Here is a 19,870-nt window from a genome sequence, read left to right as displayed (position 1 = left end):
TCCCCAGTGGGAGGAGTATGCCCAAGAAAGGGTGCCAAAGGGCGCCACCCCGGGGCCCTTCCTCGCCTGTCTCCGTGGACGGGGCTTCTGTTCTTGTACCTGGGGTTTTAACTCAAGAGCCTGGGGGCGCTGTCCCTTAGCTTTTTTGCTCAAGGCTGGTGCTCTATCACACACAATTCTATTTCGGGCTTTTTGCTGCTGAACTGGAAGGAAGGCTCTCACAGACTTTCCCGCCCAGGCTGGCTTTGAATGGTCAGCAGCCTGCGGAGTGGCTAGGATTACAGGCGTGAGCTACGGCAACCGGCTTGAACACCTGTGGTTTAAAGTCCACTTGCTGTTTCCTTGCCCTGCCGACTCTGGGGACTAAGCCGGAGCTGAGGTGTCTCTGGGGGAGAGGGGGTGGCCGAGTCCAGTGTGTGCCACGGCGGCTGGCTCTCCGCTTGCTGGACACACGATGGGTTAGAGTTGAGAGTCCAACTGCTGCGGAGCTGGCCCTCGCTTTAGCCTAGCAGGCTTTTTTTTTTTCTTTTTTGGCTTAAATAAAAGAACTTCGTAACTGTGTGTGTCAGATTTGGAGGCCAAGAGACCAAGATCAAGTTTCTTGCAAACACCAGGCACTTGTGATTTCTTTCCCCCCAACAATTGCTAGGATCTTATTTCTGTGATGATGGAGACCCCAGGACTCACCCCCAGGAGGTGTACTCAGCCCAGCCCCTGGCGCAGAGACGCAGGGAGAGAGCCGGGCCCGAGGAAGCGGCTCGCTCACAGGGTACTGGTCCCCTTCCTCCTCCACTTCTCATTTAAACACGGAAGGGATGTGTGGCGATGTAGCCGGACGTGTGGCTCAGGGTCACCAGGAAAGGAGAGACGAAGGCAAGGGTGGAGCGGCGGCCCTGCCCCTGGTTCTGGTCCAGATCAGTGAGCAAGCGTCCCGGGGCAGGTCCTCCAGCCATGCCAACCCCGTGCCGCAGGGCCTGCCCCCCATCCCCAAACAAGGCCCCCTTCTCAACAGCCACATCCTCCCCCTCCATCCACTCCTGAAGGAGCAGCCTCCTGACCTCCACCCCGCGGACACCAGTGACAGCCTCCAGGGGGACCACAGCCGCCATGGACGGGCACACGACCTGAGACGGGGACTCTCTTCAGTTTTGTGGGGGCCCCAACCAGGAGAAGCCAGCCCCCAGACCCGATTACAGCAGGCTCGGGCAGTGTGGCCCCCAGGCAGGGGGGCTTCGCCCACCGGGAAAGGGGGCGGGGCAGGACGCGGGAGTGACACCTGCCGCCGTGGCCAGCGGGCCTGGCACAGACACCCCCCCCCCCCCCCGGGCCTCCGGAGTGTGTTTGCTCCGGAGTGTGTGTGGCTGACATGCGCGTTCACACTTCAGACGGAAGCAAAGCAAACAAACAACGCATTTTAAACGCTCAGGTAAAAGGCGTTGGAGGCACGGCGTTATTTATGCTGTGCCTGGATGCGCCTGGCTGGGAAAAAACACCCGTGGAACTAGATTTATGCCACGGCTGGAGGGAGGAGGGAGACACCTGCCTGGACTTCCACTTGGCAGGGGGTAGAGCGAGCGAGTGAGCGAGAGGCCATGGGGGGCGGGCCGGGCCCCCCCAGTTCCCCAGCTCTCTGCCCCCACCCCCCCACCAGCTACCTCTAGCTTTGTGGGCTCAGCCCCGGCTGCTGGAAGCTGGGAGGTTCCGGAAGCCTTGTTAATTCAATCAATGAACTCTGACAAGCCTAAATGGTTGTTTGAATGGATCCTCTCCACGCCCCCTCCTCCCCGACTGCCCAAAACCTCGAATAAAATAAATTAAATAAAACACAAGACGCCATTGGAGTCTTTTTTTTTTAACGGGCTGTCTTTTCTGGCGGGAGTCGGAAAAATGCTAATGACGTTTGGGGCCTGGCTGGGCCTGGCGGCGGCGCTCTGGCTGCCCGGCTGTTTGCTTTGCCTCCCTGGACACCCCATCCTCCGTCTCCCTCCACGCTCCCCGCGCCCCTCTGGCGGGGTGGGTGGGGGCTGGGATGATGCACAGCACGCTGCCATAGGTGTCTTCAGCCAATCGGAGGCGATGGCAGACGCTCACACCTTGCTGACAGCTGCTGTCAAAATACCCTCACCACCGGCAGCTCGATAATAACTCGAAAATGAGATGGAAATGAGCGACTCCCCCGGAGCAGGAAGCACCGCCCTCGGGGCTGGGGGGTGGGGGTGGGGCTCAGAGAGGCTCCAGCGGCTGCAGGTAGAGTGGCTGTACCCTTAAGAGAGTCCCCAGGACTTCAGGCCAGGTCCAAGGCCTTCCTGCAGGCAGGGGTGCAGAGGGGGGAGGAGACTGGGCAGCGGGCAGCCGAGATGCACCCCCCCCGCCCGCCCCTGAGCCGGGCGGCGGGACTGTTTTGCTGTGCCAACTTTGTTCTGAGAACTTGGACCGTTTCTCTCTCGGGGAGGTCAATGATGGAACGAACGGCACCAGGATGGAGGGGACTTGGAGCTGGAGATCAAGGGAATGGCCCATCTTGTGCGTGTGTGTCTACACTAGGGCTTGAACTCAGGGCCGGGCACTGTCCTTGGTTTGCTCAAGGCTGGTGCTCTAGCAATTGAGCCAGAACGCCACTTCTGACTTTTTGCTGGTTAACTGGAGATGAGAGTCTCACAGACCTTCTTGCCTAGGCTGGCCTCAAATTCTGATCCTCAGATCTCGGCCTCCTCAGTAATCAGGGGTACAGGCGTGAGCCTCGGGTGCCCTGGCAGAACAGCCGCTCTTAGCAGTCCCCCTCGCTTGCCAGGGCCAGAGGTCAGGTGGGGGACACAGAGGGGTGTGGTGCCCACCCACTAGGGGATGCGGTCCGCACAGCTCCCATGGTGCCCAGTCGCAGGCTGAGAGGCCTCTAGCATGGAAGGCAGCACAGATGCCTGCTCTCTTTTCGTAAACAGACGGGTGGAGGCCGCAGCTCAGCTCGGCCGAGAGGGGAGGCGGAGGTTGAGGCTGGGATGGAAAAAAGGCCGCTCCGGGCACTCAGCCTGGCGGGGCTGTCCCGGGGACGGGGGCAGGGCTGGGGTCCTCCAGCCCCGTCGGCCTGCGCCAGGCCAAGGAGCCACTCACCGCCCGTGCGCGGCCACGTGCGTCCCGGACAAACGCGTCCCCGTCACCTGCGTCCACGTTTGAGCAGTGACTGGGGCGCATAGGCGGCGGCTGTAACTCACTCCTGGCTAGGAGACCTCGGGGCCCGCTTAACCTCTCTGGCCTCGTCCCTCATCTGCAAGGCGGTGAGGTGAATACCGGTGCGACCTGTGCGGTCTCGGGACCGACGGGGAGGAGGCGCTGCACGCCACACTCACCCTGCTCCGAAGGTTTTGCTCCACTCCCCAAATGATCTGAAGGACATTGGTTTTAGGATCAAGAGAATTCTCCAAGGGCAAAACTTGCTCATAGAGAAAGAAGGATTCTGAAGAGGGTGATGGAGAGGCTTGAAATGACAGAGTTCTGGGCACCCTCCCCTCCTCCTTCTCCTCCCCACCAAGAGCAGCACTATCCCGGCTTTGCCTGGCACAGTGAATCCCATCCCATTCTACACGGGGCTGGGCTCAGGAGCTGAGGAGCGAGGTGGGGCAGAGCGGCCGGGAAGGGTAACAAAGATAAAAAGAATGAGGTCTCGGGTCTGGACTGGTCCTGGCGAAGTCGGAGCACTGGACACCGAGTCTGGGCTCAGTGGTATGAGTGAGCGCCGTAGCTGGGGCTTTTCACGGAACTCGTACCTAACCCCCCCTCCTTCTCACTAGCACAGCCACAGGCCCCGTCTCGCCGGAGATAGGAGACGCTCAGCCCATTTTTGCCGAGCCCGCCAGTCACTTCGTAACTGAGTTGCAGACAAACTCAGATGGCAGCGGGGACCTGGGCCAAAGCGGCCCCGCAGGGGAGAGAAGGCGGCTGCGGGAGCCAGCAGCGATCCACGGGAGGGGAGCCAGCCTCCTGGCAGGCAGGTGGACAGGCGAGAAGCACATGTGTAGGTGAGCAGTCAAAGATGCCACGCCTGCATCTGTACCAGACATTACTAATCGATTACTATGCCACTCCCCGCGGAGCCCAAATAGACTCACAATCCTCCTGTAGAGGACATAGGCAGCCATGACCACCGGGCTCGCCTGGGAAGGCAGAAGCCGCCTGCCATGCTGGTCTGGTCTGGTCCTGTCATGGGTTCACTCCCTCAGCAGTTCCGCCGCTAGGACGGGGTGCAGAACGCAGTCTCTCGGGCTGGCACACTGCTGGTTCACGGGAAATCACCTGGCCTCCTTTCCAAGCTGACGATGGAGAGAAACGAGGCCGCAGGTACCCCAGTGTCTTGAGCAAGCGTGCTGGGTCACGCCGGGCGGCGATGGCCCACACTGGCCGTGAATGTCCCCAGTGGACACACTGGTGACCGGCAGGGTGGCGGAATCTAAGATTGTTTCCACAAGGTGAGTGGCTCAGGTTCAGAAAGTATCAGCTCACGAGCAAGCGCGCTCGGTGAGCTCCCAGGGCTGGGCTCCAGGGAGCCTTCGAGGGGGAGGGAGAGACAGGCAGACAGACAGACAGACAGAGAGGCAGAAAGAGACAGACAGAGACAGACAGAGGCAGACAGAGGCAGGCAGACAGAGACAGGCACACTGGCAGACAAGCAGGCAGGCAGACCCTGTTTCTCAGTTCTCTGCAAAGGGTCTAGAAACACCTCCAGCAGTGTTTCTTCACCCTGAAGACAATTTAACATTAATATGAATATTTTGAGTATTAATTCTAGATTCTTCATCTCTTTTCTGAGTCACTGTAGTACCAGGAAGTCTGTGCATGAACCTCCTAGATAAAAATAGATCCCAAGAAATAAAATAGGCTTACTAGGCCAGCCCTGTCACCTCCCTGGGTTTAACTGGCCTAGATTTATGGAACCCAGTGTACAACCTGTTCAGAGGGGTAGGAAAGTTGGGGGGATTTCTTTCTCCCTGGGCTCTGCTCATTTCCTCCTGGACAAAGGGCACTTTTGTGGCTGTCTCCAAAACCTAGAAAATTCTCCTTTCTTTGACCCCAGGAGCCTGGCCTGTCAAGACATCACAAACGCCTTCTTCAGCAGCCCTCACGGATTCCACTTACTTACCCCCGGGGATGGGCGACTCATTACTTTCTATCTTTTGTAGCATGGGGTATTTGGTTCCAAACACTTTCAGCTTTTGTGATTATATATTCTTCCCCCGGTGTTAAGTTCTGGCAAAACTTCAGCACTTTACCATGACCAGGAAATCAACTTTGATACCACCTTTCAGGGAATTTAGACTTCCCATGTGTTGCACACTGGCCCCAGGTGCCTGTTTAGTTCTAGAGAGGGTTGGGGTGGGCACCCTGGGGACCAGCAGGACCTGCCCTCTCACAGAAACAGTCACCGGCCTCCCCGATCCCTGGCCACCAGTGTCTGTCACCTCCTGTCTTGTCATTTCGGGAGCGCTACAGGAATCACACAGCTGTGACCTCCGGGAGCTAGGCCCGCTCCCTCGGCATCATTCTCTGGAGTTAACAGGTTGCTGTGTAATTCTGTGACTCTGCTCCTGTTCGCTACCTAGTGGTATTCCGCTGTACGGACACAGCAGAGACGGTGCAGCTGTGTTCCCACCGAAAGACACCCGGCTGGGCTCCAACATGGCGGGATCATAACCTAAGCTACGTGTGGGAACATCTGTGCGTAGGTCCTTCCTGCTTCTGCTCACGCAAGCTTGCTGGTCACGCCTTCTAGGATTCACTCAGACAAGCTTGCTGGTCACGCCTTCTACGATTCACTCAATCAGACAATACCACACGAGCAGTGCAGCCTTCCCAGACAATTTTAGGACATTCGGCCACCTCAAACAGAAGCCTAGCATTCAACTCTCCCCTGGCCTCATGCCCCCAGCTCTATGCAGCCTCCCTGCCTCCCGGACTTGCCTGCCCACCATTTCATGCCAACGGCGGTACAGCTAAAGCCTTGGTGCCTGGTGTCACACCGGGTAAGGTGTCACCAGGTAAAAGGGGCCGTCTCAAGGTTCATTCACACTGTGGCTCATGTGTCCCACTCCTTTTGATAGCTGAATAGTATTCCCCTCCGTGGATGTGCCACATTTGCCCCCGGCGGTGGAGACGGGCTGGCATCCCAGCAGATCGCCCGGCACAGTGCCCGGCAAAACGGGCTCACGCACGGTGCACAGTGCTCACACAGACACGGACCAGGAACCCTGGGACTGAGGACCCGGGCTGACGGGGCGTGGGGCGGCAGGCCCCACAAAGACTCCAAGCTGGAGCTCGGGGTCATCCACGGCGGGCCCCACATGGGTTCAGGGGCGCGCGGTGTGCCCCTCCTCACCTCTACTCCCCTCGGCCCCCCTACCCTGTGTGTGACTCAGGAGGATCCTGCCCAGAAAGGCAGCAGGCTTGGCGGAGAGCCCAGCACAGCGGCACGGGTCTGAAAACGGACTGGGATTTTCAGTCCACCTGGCAGGACGTGCCCCACACCTGGACCCCTCCTCCTCGGGGGGCCAGAGCCCTATGCTGGCCACGGGCTTTGTCTGCCAGCCTGCCCGGGGCTCCCTCGGAAGGCTCACAGCGACCCCTGCTGTCCACCACTGGGAGCGGCCCCGGGAACAAAAGCAAGGGAGGGCTGCCAGGAGGGTGACAAACTCCCAGAACAATGGCAGGGAGAAGGGGCACTGCACAGAATTCGGTTCCCTGCCTTGTGAAAAGGCAGAGAAAGCTCGAGATCAGATGGCGCGCTCCCTTTGGCTTTTGTTCCTCGGGATCGGTGTCGAGGAACGCCATCCTTTGCCAGGACATCCCTTGCTGGGCGTCGGTGTCTGCCACCTCCTACATCGGACTCCTTTTAAGCAGAAGAAGCAGGTCTGAACAAGCTGACCCCCTTACCCACGCTGACAAGGGCCGGCGTGGGGTCCTGCCAACCTCGGCCGTGAACACCGCACACCTGTGCCCGGCGGATGACAGACCAGGAGGGTAGAGAGCAAGGACAGAGCACTGAGTCCCTGCCCTGAGCCTCAGGCAAGAGGCAAGGGGCAAAGCTCCCATGGAGAGAATTCTTCCTCCTCTCCGTCTTGCTGCTGTGGCCCAGGAAGATGGGTTTGGAGACTCCCCCAGGGGCTCCGCTTTCCTTCCGCCCTGCGAGGGGGGGATGGACGAGTGACCGCACCCCGGACGGAGAAGGCCAACTGCCCCTGCTGTGGAGTCGCCCGGCCGGGCTAACTCACGTGCTTCCACTCTGGGGATGAGGTGGGGGGGATGTCTCTGGACGCCCCTCGACGTGTACGTGGGGAGTCCCCACACCTGCCAGCCTTTGCCCCATTCCCTCAGGACCGGCGCCGTGGGGGACCCCTAAGCAGCCTGAGAAATCAGAACCCACCCGGCGTGGGCACGGCGGGGGCGGGGGGCGGGCCGGGCTCTGTCCTATGCTCTTTGTTTTCCAAGAGCAAACCGGCTGCAGAGGAATTCACTCCTTGCAAGAATCGAGGTGCTACGTGAGCAGAGGGGACTTATTACATCGGATGCCTGCCTGTCTGCCTGGCTGGCACCGTGGCAGGGCGGGCTGGGCCAGCTGGCCTGCTCTCCCGGCATCCAGAGGCCCGTGTCCGCAGGGGATGCCCGCAGGGAAGTCGCCTTCCTCTCTAAGGGGCCAGGACCAGAGACCCCTGGGAGCTGTGACCAATGCCCGGATACAGGGAGGGGGGACCCCCAAAAGCCCCCGAGGCAATGCCCCTGGCTTCCAGCCAAGGGGGATATGGGGTGAGGCCCCTGCGCCGGGCCTGCCGCAGTGGGCGGGGTCCGGCCCGCTGTGGAGGAGGGCTGGCTGGGCCACGGCCCTGCACAGGCTCTCACATCAGGGGACCAGTCTAAGGAGGAGGATGATCTGGCCTGCGGTGGAACCATCTAGAACCCAGGACGCTCCCGAACCCTACCAAGCGGCGGCGGCGGTGGTGCCGAGGACGGGAGCGCGTCCTACCTGAAGAGCTCCCGGATCTCCCGCTGGCTGGCCTGAAAGGGGACATTGCGCACCAGGATCTTAGACGTCGTCTGCTTCCTGGAGACCTGCTTCTTGCGTGCGGATGTCACCGCCGGCCTGCAGGAGGGGCGGTGGTCAGGTGACTGAAGCCCGCCTCCCCGCCCCCCCCACCCAGAACCAGCGCCCCGCCCTCAGCAGGGGGATGCATCACCCCCGCCCCACGTGACCCGGGGGCCACGTCAGCCCGGCACCAGGCAACAAGCTGTGAGGGCCACTCACTACCCCTCAATCTGAGAGTCGGGGGACCGGAGGAGGACCTGACAGGAGGGAGGACTCCCCAACATTCACTAGCACCCGGCTGCTGGACAGCCACAATAAATGGCCAAAGAAATGGCTGAAGCCAGCTCTGGACGGTGGGAGGCGGTCGGTCATCAGACTCAGAGTAGGTAGATGGTAATGGCCAGGAGATGAGCACTTGCTGGGAGACGCTCTTGGGGGGCACTGCTGGAAGCTCCTGGGGGTGCTGGGTCACTGATGTGGAGAAGCAGGTAGAGACAGGGGAGCCAACTAACAAAGCTCCCAAAATCTCTTCCCACTGTTCCAGGAAACAGCTATCGGACAACTGGTCTACCTAACATCTACCGAGTTTCAAACTGACCGATGTCCCTGGCCTCTGCTGTCCCACTCTGGGAAAGTGGGGGAGGGGGCGTACCAACGCGGGTGGGCGTGATGCCTCACAGTGCTCATCTGAGGCACGTGTGCAACTCTCCCTTGCTTCCTTCCTACCATCCAGCCCTGACCGCGTGCATGTTTCTCCCCGGCCGCACATCGGAGCAGCACAGGTAACATGGCCCCAAAGGCCAGGCCCGGGCTGAGCGGGCGGGGAGCGGCACGGCGGCCAGCTGGCACGCACAGCCTTCACCGAGAAGACCCCCGACGGGTGGGGGAAGCAGGGAATCAGGACACTCACTTGGTGGCTCGCTCTGAGACCCGCAGCTCCAGCTTGTGGCCGTCCACAACGTGACCCTGTAAGAGGAGACGCTGGGCTCACCGCTCTGCCTGTAACCCAGGGAACCCCCGCCCAGGGCAGGGGACACAGACGGCTTTCGGAGACCTGACCTTTCCTTATTTTCCTGTTACACCACTAGGGACCCAGAATCTTCTACCCTTCAAGGCTTGCAATGTGGGTTAGTCGGAGTGCTAATTCCTGAAGGAAAAGTCTAAACCGGGGCCCGAGGGCAGGATTCTAACGCCAGTCTCTGGAGACAAAGCTGGGGTGATAGCAAAATCCACCCTGAAAACCACAGCACCTCAGAGACGCCGCGGCGCACGCAGCCTCTGTGGGCAGCCCTTGGTGGGCGGTGCCACCGGCCCCGACGCGCACGCGTGCACGTGCGTGCCAGGATGTGGGGCGCGAGGAGCCCTTGCAACCCTCGGGGAGGTGTGAACCCCAGCTCTCTTCCTCCTGCCTCTGGGGCTGAGGGTACTTCTCCCTGCCCTGAGCATGGCGGCCACACCTGGCCCAGGTGGCCACCGGCAGATCAGAGACCGGCCGGCCGGCTCACAGCTCCTCGGATCCTTCCTCAGGGATCTCCAAACCCTGAAACAGCCTTTGGCTCCAGCCCAATCTTTCAAAAGCCTGGGACACGTTGCCCCCGACACCCGTCACCTCACCTTTTACCCCACTATTGGGCCTCCGTTGGCTTCACACACATGAAATTCAGTCCTACCTTCCCACGCCACAGGCCCTTTGCACATGCTGCTCCCACCTTCTTGACTGCTCCCCTCCCGGCTCTCTGCACAGCTGACTTCAGATTGAGGTGTGAGCTCGACCTCCATCTCTTTAGAGATGTGTTCTGCATGTACCCACTGCCCCTACTGGTGCTGTGGGCTTGCATGCCTGCTCAGGCTTTTGCTGCCTATCTTTCCCCCACATAGAGAGAGGAAGCACCTTCTCCAGGCCTCGCCCAGCACAGGGCGCAAACCACGCCCACAAAGGGCTGTGGACAGAACGAATGAACTAATGCGTTCTGAGCTGCTCACCGGCTGCAGTTCCTTAGAGCAGGATGAGTGGTGGCAGATGGAGGGGTGTATGCACGCCCCCCCCCGCACCTGCCAGTCTCCCCAGAGATCTTGCCTGGAGCTGCCGCAGGGCTTTTTGGGCCTGCTCGGGCTTCCGGTACTCCACGAAGCCGAACCCCATGGACAGCAGGGTTCCTGAAAGAAAGGGGGTCACCAGCGAGGTGGGCAGGGAGGAGGCCCAGGACTGTGTGCCAGGGCGCCCGGGCCCGGGCCGGCGCCCACGAGGTGATCATGGACGCCACCTGAGACGCGGCGGGCCAATCGTTGGCATAAGCCGGGCATGACCATGGGCCCGTCACGGAGCACCGCCATTGGAGGGAGAGGGGTTTGACAAGGTGGGCGTCGGGGCTCTGCCTGGCCGGCCCTGGTCCCGTCTGCCGTGTGGACCGCTTCCTTGCTGAGCTGGGCGCCCAGGGACAGAGGCGGCCTCTGGGCTCGGGGACCCTGAGACCTGGCACCTGCTGGCCCTGGGCACCTCCATTCAGCCCGACCCCCCTTCCGGGCCTTAGAGTGATCTCCTTTTCCGAATCCCCAAACTGATTCTTCCCGAAACGTGACCTTATGGAAATGTTTTGGTTTTTGTTTTCTTTTGAAACAGGATCCACCCTGGGGACTTGCGACCCTCCTGCCTGAGGCTCCGGGGTGCTGGGACTACAGGTGTGCACCACCATGCCGGGCTGTGAGATTTGTCCTTCACAGAAACCATCGAGTCAAAACCAGGCCACCTGGGTGGGTACAAGTCCCAGTATGGAACTTGTATGGAAGCTGCCCTTTAAGAAAGGGCCAGGGTAGGCAGGACTCGAACCCAGGACGCCACGAGGACCTGAAGCACAGGACATCCTGGTTGGTGCTCAGTGCCGGCAGCCTCTGCCACCTGACCGCTCTTCTCTGCCAAGCCCCCGGGCTGCCACGGGGGAGCCTGTGCTGGGATTGTCACACCACAGCGTCCCGTGACCCTGGCAAAAGTGCTGCAGACCTCCACTTGTGTCCTCAAGCTGTGCTGGGGGGCCCTGGGGACGGGGTCCCCACGACAGGACCACTGGGCCTCGGCCACCCCACCGTCCCCCCTCCCCCGCAACCAGCAGGGGTCAGGACAGCACCAGGCTGGTGACGGGGCGTCCCCACCCACCCTGCTCCAGCTGAGAGGCCCAGGGTTCATGACTCGGGAGAATGTTCTAGAAGTTCTACATCTAAACACCACGTGGGGAGGGGGTGGAGGCTGCTGGGGGGGAGAAGGGTCATCCACCCTGCCTGCCCACTAAATGCGGCCGGTTTTTGGGGGAACGGCAGGGGCCACGCCACACACCAAGCGAGGGCACGGGGTCCCTGGTCACCCTACCCCGCCCCCCATGGTCTCGGGGGTCATCCAGGCATTACCGGCTTTGTTCTTCTTCCTGGAGACCACGCAGCTCCTCAGCGCACCCGCTCTGGAAAACACCTGCAAGACAGCGTCACCAGGTCTCACCCCAGCTCCCGGGGATCCCCCCATGCTCGGGGGCACAGAGCGAGGCCGTGTGGGAGGTGAGGCGTGGACAGGGTAGCACTGCGTGGGGAGCACGTGCGGGGAGCGCGGGGATCGGGCCCACGGCCCCCGCGGCGACACACAGCGGGTTTACATGCGGGCAGTGGGGGAGCAGCGGCAGGCCCCAAACCTTCAGAACTGGGTTGTGGGGCCCATTGGGGGGCACCCCCACTTAAAAAGGGCCGGGTGAGCCAGAGCTGCACGCGTGGCGGGGGCCACGCAGGACACTCCCCTCCCCCCCGTCCCCCCCTAAGCACCACTTACCTCCTTCAGCGTCTCCTCCGTGGTGCTGAAGTTGAGGTTCTTAATGAACAGCGTGCACCCCGGGGAGCTCTCTTCGTCGTCATCGTCATCGTCATCATCTCCGTGGTCGCCGTCGCCCGGCCTGCCGGCGGCTGTCCTCAGCACAAACACACCACACGTTTTCAGCCCAGGGGGCCCAGCCCGAAAACCAGAGCCCACCAGCTCCCTGCGGCCCGGGGCAGCGTGGTTTGCCCAAGGCCGCAGCCGGGACCCCCGCCGCCTCCGGGGACAGAGCAAACGCCGGCTGCGGCCCCCACACTGCCAGCTCTGCGCAGGAACGCGCCCCGGGCAGCCGGACGTTCAACGTCAGAGCCCTCGCGAGACCTTGCTCCTGAGCGGGGGCCGTGGCTGCGCGCGTCACATGTGAATTCTACCTAGGAAAGCGGCGTTCGGCAAGCTTGCCAACTCCAATGTAACTTTTTCTTTTCTTTTTCTGCCAGTCCTGAGGCTTGAACTCAGAGCCTGGGCGCTGCCCCTGAGCTGCTTCTGCTCAAGGCAAGCGCTCTACCACTTGAGCCACGCACAGCGCCTCTTCCAGCGTTCTGTGAACGTGGTACTGAGGAATCGAACCCAGGGCTGGCAGGTTCACCGCAGACCTGAAGAAACTTCCAGAGCGCTGTACCTCTCAAGTTTTGTGGTTTTAGGGGTAGCCCCTCCAGGTCTCCCCACTTGGGGAGGCCCACCCAGCATGGCCAGGAGTTCAGATGCTTCTAGAAAAGTGGAGAGTACAGCTTCTTACGGGGAAACCTCGTCCTCAGATCCTGGTGGCCTGACTGCGTCACGAAGGAGCTGGTCCCGCCTGAGCTTACACCACCTGCACCACTGAGAGAGGTCCCAACTGGCCAGCCCAGCCGTCTCCGCGCCGAGCAGCTGAGGGTCCTTCTCCTGCTCCTTCCTTCTTCCCTGTCCTGCTCTATTGCAACTGCACCGGCCTCTTCTTTGATCGCCAAGCCTGCAAACCAACACCTGCCACAGGGCCTTTGCACTTGCACTTCCAGCCTATTCTGCTCATCTCTGGTCCACCCAGGCCTGGCTCCTCCTGCTCAGATCTCTATTTGTGCACAACAAATGGCTGCACGTGGTGCGCGCCTGGAACGCAGTGAGGCTCAGAAACACCCAAGTGGTGCCCACGCGGAGCTGCGGCGCGGTGGGTAAGAGCTCAGACCTTGAGGCCGGTGGCTTTGGACCCCACCTGGCTCTCTCTGCGTGTGTCCCCGTACAGATCCCGGGCCTCTGTCACCTCTATGAAGGGGTGACAGGTGTCCCTGCGGGCGGCAGCGCACCTAGGCCTGATGTGCGCTCGGCAGCAATGTCCCGCGGGGCCCTCAGGAGGGGAGGGGCGCTGAGCCCCGCACCCCTCTCCCTGCAGCCCACTCCAGGCTCCGCAGGTCGGAGAGCCCAAGGTCTTCCTCACGAGTAGACAAAGGAGGAGGAGAGGGAAACACGGCTTGGTGATGCGCCTACAGATGTTTGCCCACAAAACCACCAGGAAGGGGGCGGGCGGGCGGGCGGCTGGGCAGGCGATCGGGGCTGCGCGGGGGGAGGGGGCGGGGAGCAAGGTGGGCTGGGGAGGGCTGGAGGGGGACAGGGGCTGTGCTCGTCTGTCCTGAGCACAATCAAATCCAGTCACGCCTCGCCACCCGGGGCTCCGGGATAATCGGGCGCAGAATTACCGCGCCCTCCCCTTGCAGGCGGCGGCTCGGGGCCCGCGGCGCGGCGTTATCAGCGGCGCCCAGCTTTCCCGGACCTCCCCCCCACTCGCGGCCCTTTATCTGGAGGTGAGGGTCTTGGTTGTGGGGAGATAAAACACGCTGTCCCCTCCCGGGGGACCGGCACGGAGAACAGGAGAGCATCGCAGACAGGCGGGGGGGGGGGAGGGGGGGACGGGCCGACACGCACCACACGGCCCGGCCCTCTCCCTCCCCGCCATCCTCTCCCTCCCTGCAGGGCTGACAAATCCAGGGCTCCACTCACCCAGCCACGGGGAGCCAGAGACCTGGGGACACTTCAAACAATGGTGCACCAGGGCGGGGTGGGGAGCAGGGGATGGAAGGGAAGATAGAGGAGAATAGAAGGGAGCCTTGGGACCAGCGCTGGGAAATCACAGCCAAGGCGACACATGGGGGGGGGGGGGGGGCGGGGGCGGGGACCCGCTGGGCAAGGCACAGATGGCACACTTCCCTGGTCTAGAGCCAGGCAGGCAGCGAGCCCCTCCTCCAGGCTCCCAGGCCTCCATTGTGGGAAACCTGCCTCTGTACAGGGAACCCCACAGCAGCTGGGGTGGCCCCCAGACCCCCTCGGGCCCCCCACCAGCCAGAAGCTCGCGAGGGACGGGAAGATGGTGCCCATCCTGGTCAGCCCCTCGCGGCTGCTGGTGTGCAGCTCTCCGTGGGTGCGAGTCGTGTATGCTTCCACGGACACGGGTGGACGTGGGCCCTGCTCACGCCTCCACCCTCCAGCAGGCTCTGGGACCTGCTGTGGAGCAGGACAGGAGAGGTTCAGACCTGCTCTTTGCTTAGGTGAGAACCACCTGTCCTCTCTCACCATTTTGCCCCTCTGCCTTCTAGTTTTCTTTTGAAATATGCAAGAATGATGGAGTCAGCAGATGGAGGACTTGGCTTCTTTTTTCTAGTCCAGTGGTGGGGCCTGAACTCTGGGCCTGGGCGCTGTCCCTCAGCTCTTCAGCTCAAGGCTAGCGCTCTACCACTTGAGCCACAGCGCCACTTCCGGCTTTTTTCTTTTTGCTTATGTGGTGCTGAGGAATCGAACCCAGGGCCTTAGGCATGCAAGGCAAGCGCTCTACCACTGAGCCACCTTCCCAGCCGACTTGACTTCTTTAAAAGATGTATTCTTATCTAATAAACCAATTGGGAACTCTATTCCATGCGGGCGCCCTGCTACTGGTGGACTTTAAAAGAAAAAACCACCAAACTTTTGAAACAAGCCCGTTACATAGCCAGTCTTACCAGCCTTCAACACGCCTGCCACTGCCTATCAAATGCTGGGATTACAGGTATGTACCACCAGGCCCATCCTTATGGGTAAAACCCTAATGTTTGAGTAAACAGACCTCTACTATACTCCAAACGCGGCTACCGGTCTTGGAGTCTAACATGTGGTTAGAATCAGTGGTTCTCGTGGGGGGCCGTTACCACCCGCTAGGGGGCATCTGGGAACGGAGGCACCCCTGCTGCTCTGCGGGCTGTGATAGGCTTTTGCCGCTTGCACCACGATCCTGCTGAGCAGGAACGATCTGACAACAGTGCCTCACAGCCTAGCTACTGGGGGATGGGGGGAGGGAGGGGGGAAGACCCACTGCCAGGACGCCAGGGGCCACCACGCTGCCTGACCGACCTGACCGACCGTGCAGCCACTGGACCCCAGGGGCTGCTGTGGAACCAGGCCAGGAGCGCACCTGGGCGGTCTCCACCTGCCCCTCCGCCACCTGTGCAACGATAAGGTGCTCCCATTTGCTGCTCTGAGTCCCGCTAATGGATTCTAGAGTTCCTCTCTCCAGCCGTTAACTGACAACCCAAACGGCCTCAGGCTGCGCCCACCAGGAGACCCTCAGATCTCTGCAGGGTGAAGGGAGAAGCCATCGGCTCCACGAGGACTTCCTGCCTCCTGGCTCTTACCTGTTCCTGGCCCCGCCTGCACCTCTTCATCAGCGTCGCCTGGCCCGGCCTGGGGCTCGCTCGTCCGCTGGGCTGCGCTGGAGAAGACGCCCATCGGAGCCCACTCGAGATACAGGGGGACGTGGTGGAACTGTGGAGACAGGGTGCCAGCTGTGGGAGGCATCCCGGGGCTGAGAGCCCGCCAAGGTCCTGGGAGGGCGGAGTGTCTGGCCGGGACAGGAAGAATGAATGGGGCAGGAGAGCACGGTGCACTTGGGCAGACACACACAGGGTATGTGGGGGGTACATCTCCCAGCCCCACAGAAAGCATCGCTGGCTACTCGGAACCTTCCGGATCTCACTCCATGCTCTAGCCCGCCCGATTGAGTACCAGGAGTCCACATGCTGAGCTGGGGGTGGGGTGGGGAAAGGTGTGCGCATGTTCCAAGCCAGCCTTGGGGGTGGGAGGGTGCACACCTGCGCCTGTGTACTCAGAAGGGACAACTAGAGGGCTGGGATGGCACCTTCCAGCCATATGGTTTGAGGCTCCCGGACCTTCATTTACACTTATGCAAAGTGGGGAGTGCAAAGCGGGGAGCCAGCGAGAGAGCCGCTGTCATTAATGGAGGTGGTATAAAACAACAGGATGAGCTGGGCACCAGTGGCTCACGCCTGTCATCCTAGCTACTCGGGAGGCTGAGATCTGAGGATCCTGGTTCAAAGCCAGCCCAGGCAGGAAAGTCCATGCGACTCTTCTCTCCAATAAACCATTAGAAAACTAGGAGTAGCGCTGTGGCTCAAGTGGTAGAGCGCTCGGCTTGAGCTGAAGAGCTGAGGGACAGCGCCCAGGCCCAGAGTTCAAGCCCCACAACCGACAAAAAAAGAAGAACAAAAAAAGACATGGACATCGACATCCCAGGGGAGCCTGTGCCTGCTGGGGTCCAGGGCCGTTCCTGGGTAGCTGCATGCACAGGCTGGCACGGGGGCACCCGAGAGCCGAGTGGGCTGAGTCCAGGCCGGAGGCTCGCTCTCCCCCACCCCTGGCAGCCTCCTCCCTGCGTCACAGAGAGAGCTCCGTCAGCGAGGTGTGTCCGCTCCTGACAGACACCTGGCGGGATGAATGGGGGTTCCCCAAAGATATGGCTGCGCGTTGACCCCCACAGCCCGCGGCTGACAGAACTGCGAGTGTCCGTCTGTGAGCCGTCCTGCTCCCCCGGCTCCCCACGCCGCACGCCCGGCCTCACCTTGGAGTAGGCCAGGTGTCTGAAGGCCTTGCGGGCTTCCAGGGGCTCCAGGAACTCCACGATGGCGGTGACCCCGCCTTCGGGCAGCAGCACCCGGCCCAGGCTGCCGAAGCGGCCGAAGACCTCCTGCAGCTCGGCCGCCGAGGTGCCTGCTGGGAGGTTCTTGGCCAAAATCACAGTCTTGCTTCGTTCCGCTGCAGCCTTCAGGGGTGAAGTGAACAACACCGGTGGGACCAGAGCAGCGGGGCCTGGGGCAAAACCCAGCCCCGGCCAGCAGTGGCCTCGGGCAGCAGAGCCAGAAGGCCCGGCCTCGGCCGCCATGGCGGCCTTGTGGAGGGTGAAGTGAAGGCCCAGGGCCCTTCTGAGCCAGGCAGATCCCCTCGCTGCCCGGCCCGTCCTGGCTGGGCCTAGCAGTGACCGAGAGCCTGGTTCCTTCGTGGGCTGGTGCACCCTGTCTCTGCGGAAGCATGGGCCCCCCGCCAGCCTGGCAGGTCTCCCCCACCGAGGCCCCGTGGCCTCCCCGGAAAGCCACGCCCACGCCCGAGTCCCCGGCTGGAGCTGCGTGAAGACCTACCTGGCTGAAGGAGTCCAGGCTGACCCCGTTGTCGATGAGGAAGCGGCGGACCTCCTGGACCAGCTGGGTCTCCCCCAGGGCCACCCGCACGGCCACGCTGCCCTTGGTGTCCTGAGGGACGGAATGGAAGAGGCACGGCGGCCCGTCGGGAGGGTGGCGGACTCAGAGGGAAATGGGGCTGGCCCATGGCCTTCACCTGCCCTCACGGCCCTGCTGCCTGGGTCCGAGTACCCCAGGACCCCACAGCCCCTTCTCCAGCCTCCTCCTCCCCCAGCCCCTGGGACAGATTGCTGTGACTCCGACACAAACTTGCTGACCTCGGGTGGCACTCATGGACTTGCTGACCTCAGACTGGACTACTACTCTGGGCGCCACTATCTTCCTCAACTACAAGGAACGGGAGGGCTAGAACCCCTGCTCTGGGCTCCGCTGAGCTCCTGGTGCGCGGCGGGTACTTGCGACCTGCCTCTCCTCTTACCTTGGGCCAGCCTGCACTACCCTACATGGCCACCAGGGGCCACACTGAGCCGCTAAGTGGCCCAGTCACACTGGACTTGGTGAGAAACAGACTGAAAAATGGCTTGGGATGATTGGAATTAACTTTGTCTCCTTCCTTTGCAGTCACTCTACCTCTAGGGACAGTGCTGGCCTGGCATGCTGGGAGGATTAAGGGACAGTGGACAAAATCAGGGCTGCCCTTGGCAGGTTGGAGGAAGCCAGTTGTGGGTTTTATCTAACACAGACTCAGGAGCCTGAGACTCTAGGTACCGCTGGATCACAGAACGTGCCCATGTGGCCCTCACTCACGTGGTCGAACACTTGGCTCTTGGTGGCGTTGTACTTGTGAGCAATGGCATCGGCCACGGCGTTGGGCCCCATGAACAGCGTGTTCCAGTTGTGGGAGCTGAGGGGCAGAGGCAGAGCAGGGGTCACACCCGGCTTAAGGGGAACTCCTTCAGACCTCCAAGAGCTAAGGCATGGCTCTGGGCAGCTGCCCGAGCTCCAACCCCACCGCCCCCCGCCCTCGCCCAGCTAGCATGGCCGGAGCACGGCGCATGCGTGGGGCTGTGCACACAATGGCAGATGCCAGTGCCTGTGGTCACTGGCGGCCAGTGATGGCCACACTGCTCTCCCCGCTGAGCAGATGAGTAGAGAGGCTCTGGAAGGCCACACACAGAACCCATGGGGAAGAACAGTGAGAGCAGCAGGAAGCTTGGATAAGGCTGGTGAGTCACGCCTGTAATTCCAGCTGCTCAGGAGGCTGGGAGCCACGGCAGGGGGCTTCCCAACCAGCCTGGGCAGGAAAAGTCCAGACCCCATCTCCAAAATAACCAGCAAAGACTTGGACTGGGAGACTGGGGGACAAGGCTCAAGTGGAAAAGAGCTCCAGCCACAGGCAAGCAAGCAGAGAGAGAACATGGGGCCCCGGGTTCAAACCTCAGTGTCAGAGAGAGAGAGAGAGAGAGAGAAGGCAGGACTGAGGGGGCGGAAGCTGGGGTGGGTGACTGGGTGATGAGGACCTGGAGCTGTTGGCCTTGTCCTTGGCTTCCTTCTTCTTCTTGTAGGAGGAGCCGGAGGTGTCGGTGTCCTCACTGGCCTCCTTCTTGACGGTAGACGGCAGCACGTGCAGCATCCTGCCCTGGGGGGAGGAGGAGGAGGCAGAGGAGGAGGGAGGGGTTGGCTGTCACGGACATGCTACTCACTGTGGACACCGCTGACCCGAGGGTGGTCACTGGGTGGGGTCAGCTGATGGCGGATCCCTGTAAGCGGCCCTGCTGCTGCTCACCTGGAATACTCGCCCGTCCACCTCGGCATAGGCCTTCACGGCGTGCTCGGGAAACATGAAGGTCACGAAGGCAAAGCCCTTGGGTTTCTTGGTCAGGCTGTCGATGGGGTAGTGGAGGTCGGACAGGGGCCCTGGGCAGAGACGGGCATGGAGTCAGCCGGCTGGGAGCGGGGCTGGCTGCCCGAGCGCTGGGTGAGCAAGGTGCTGGCGCTGGAGGGGGCGGGCGTGGCTGTGGGAACTTCAGTCCCGGCTCTCCCGGCCACTGGCTGTCGCAGCCGCCTGACAGTCAAAGTGTCACCGCGCAATTCCTTCGCGTCTGCTCTCGGTGTGCCCAGCTGTGCCTCAGCCTCGCCCACCGCCTGCTGGGTGGCCTCACATCTGTCTTCCCGAATGGACAGCTGTGGTCTGTGGCCAACTCCTGCTGTGTGACCCAGGACCTCCCTGCCCGGGGAGACCCAAGACCGCTGCTGGGGTGGCACCAGCACCAAGACCTCATGGCCACGGCGAGCCCAGGGGTGACCACGCCCTACAACACAGCCAGAACTGGCTCCCAGCACCACCTCTATTTGGGGATGGCTTTGCACAGGAAGCCAACTTCAGACACCCAAGTGGCAGGCATGCCCAGGCCTGTAGTCACTGCCTGCCAAACACTGGGGGGGGGGGGGAGGGGGCGGGAGGGTGTGTAAGGATCTGGCCAGCCAGGCAGCTTCAGGAAAGCGTCCGCCTCCAGCTCTGCCTTG

At 61.8% G+C, this 19,870-nt stretch overlaps 1 protein-coding gene across 1 annotated transcript in view; it reads right to left on the bottom strand.

Annotated features, from left to right (window-relative positions):
• LOC138806554 (probable RNA-binding protein 19) overlaps window positions 1-19,870 on the bottom strand; it is a 60,197-nt gene that overhangs the window by 33,057 nt on the left and 7,270 nt on the right. Inside the window, exons 11-21 of the mRNA XM_069991971.1 lie at window positions 19,131-19,261; window positions 18,865-18,983; window positions 18,152-18,248; window positions 17,345-17,455; window positions 16,771-16,971; window positions 15,548-15,677; window positions 11,874-12,004; window positions 11,465-11,525; window positions 10,143-10,222; window positions 8,976-9,031; window positions 8,006-8,122 (exon numbers count right to left, since the gene is read on the bottom strand). Of these exons, the coding sequence (XP_069848072.1) occupies window positions 8,006-8,122; window positions 8,976-9,031; window positions 10,143-10,222; window positions 11,465-11,525; window positions 11,874-12,004; window positions 15,548-15,677; window positions 16,771-16,971; window positions 17,345-17,455; window positions 18,152-18,248; window positions 18,865-18,983; window positions 19,131-19,261 (1,234 nt within the window). The remainder of the gene's footprint in view (window positions 1-8,005; window positions 8,123-8,975; window positions 9,032-10,142; window positions 10,223-11,464; window positions 11,526-11,873; window positions 12,005-15,547; window positions 15,678-16,770; window positions 16,972-17,344; window positions 17,456-18,151; window positions 18,249-18,864; window positions 18,984-19,130; window positions 19,262-19,870) is intronic.

Source organism: Dipodomys merriami, unplaced genomic scaffold (assembly GCF_024711535.1).
Source record: "Dipodomys merriami isolate MVZ:Mamm:240054 unplaced genomic scaffold, mDipMer1.0.p SCAF_400, whole genome shotgun sequence".
In the NCBI taxonomy this organism is placed as follows: Eukaryota; Metazoa; Chordata; class Mammalia; order Rodentia; family Heteromyidae; genus Dipodomys; species Dipodomys merriami.
This window is presented reverse-complemented; position numbering and strand designations above follow the sequence as displayed.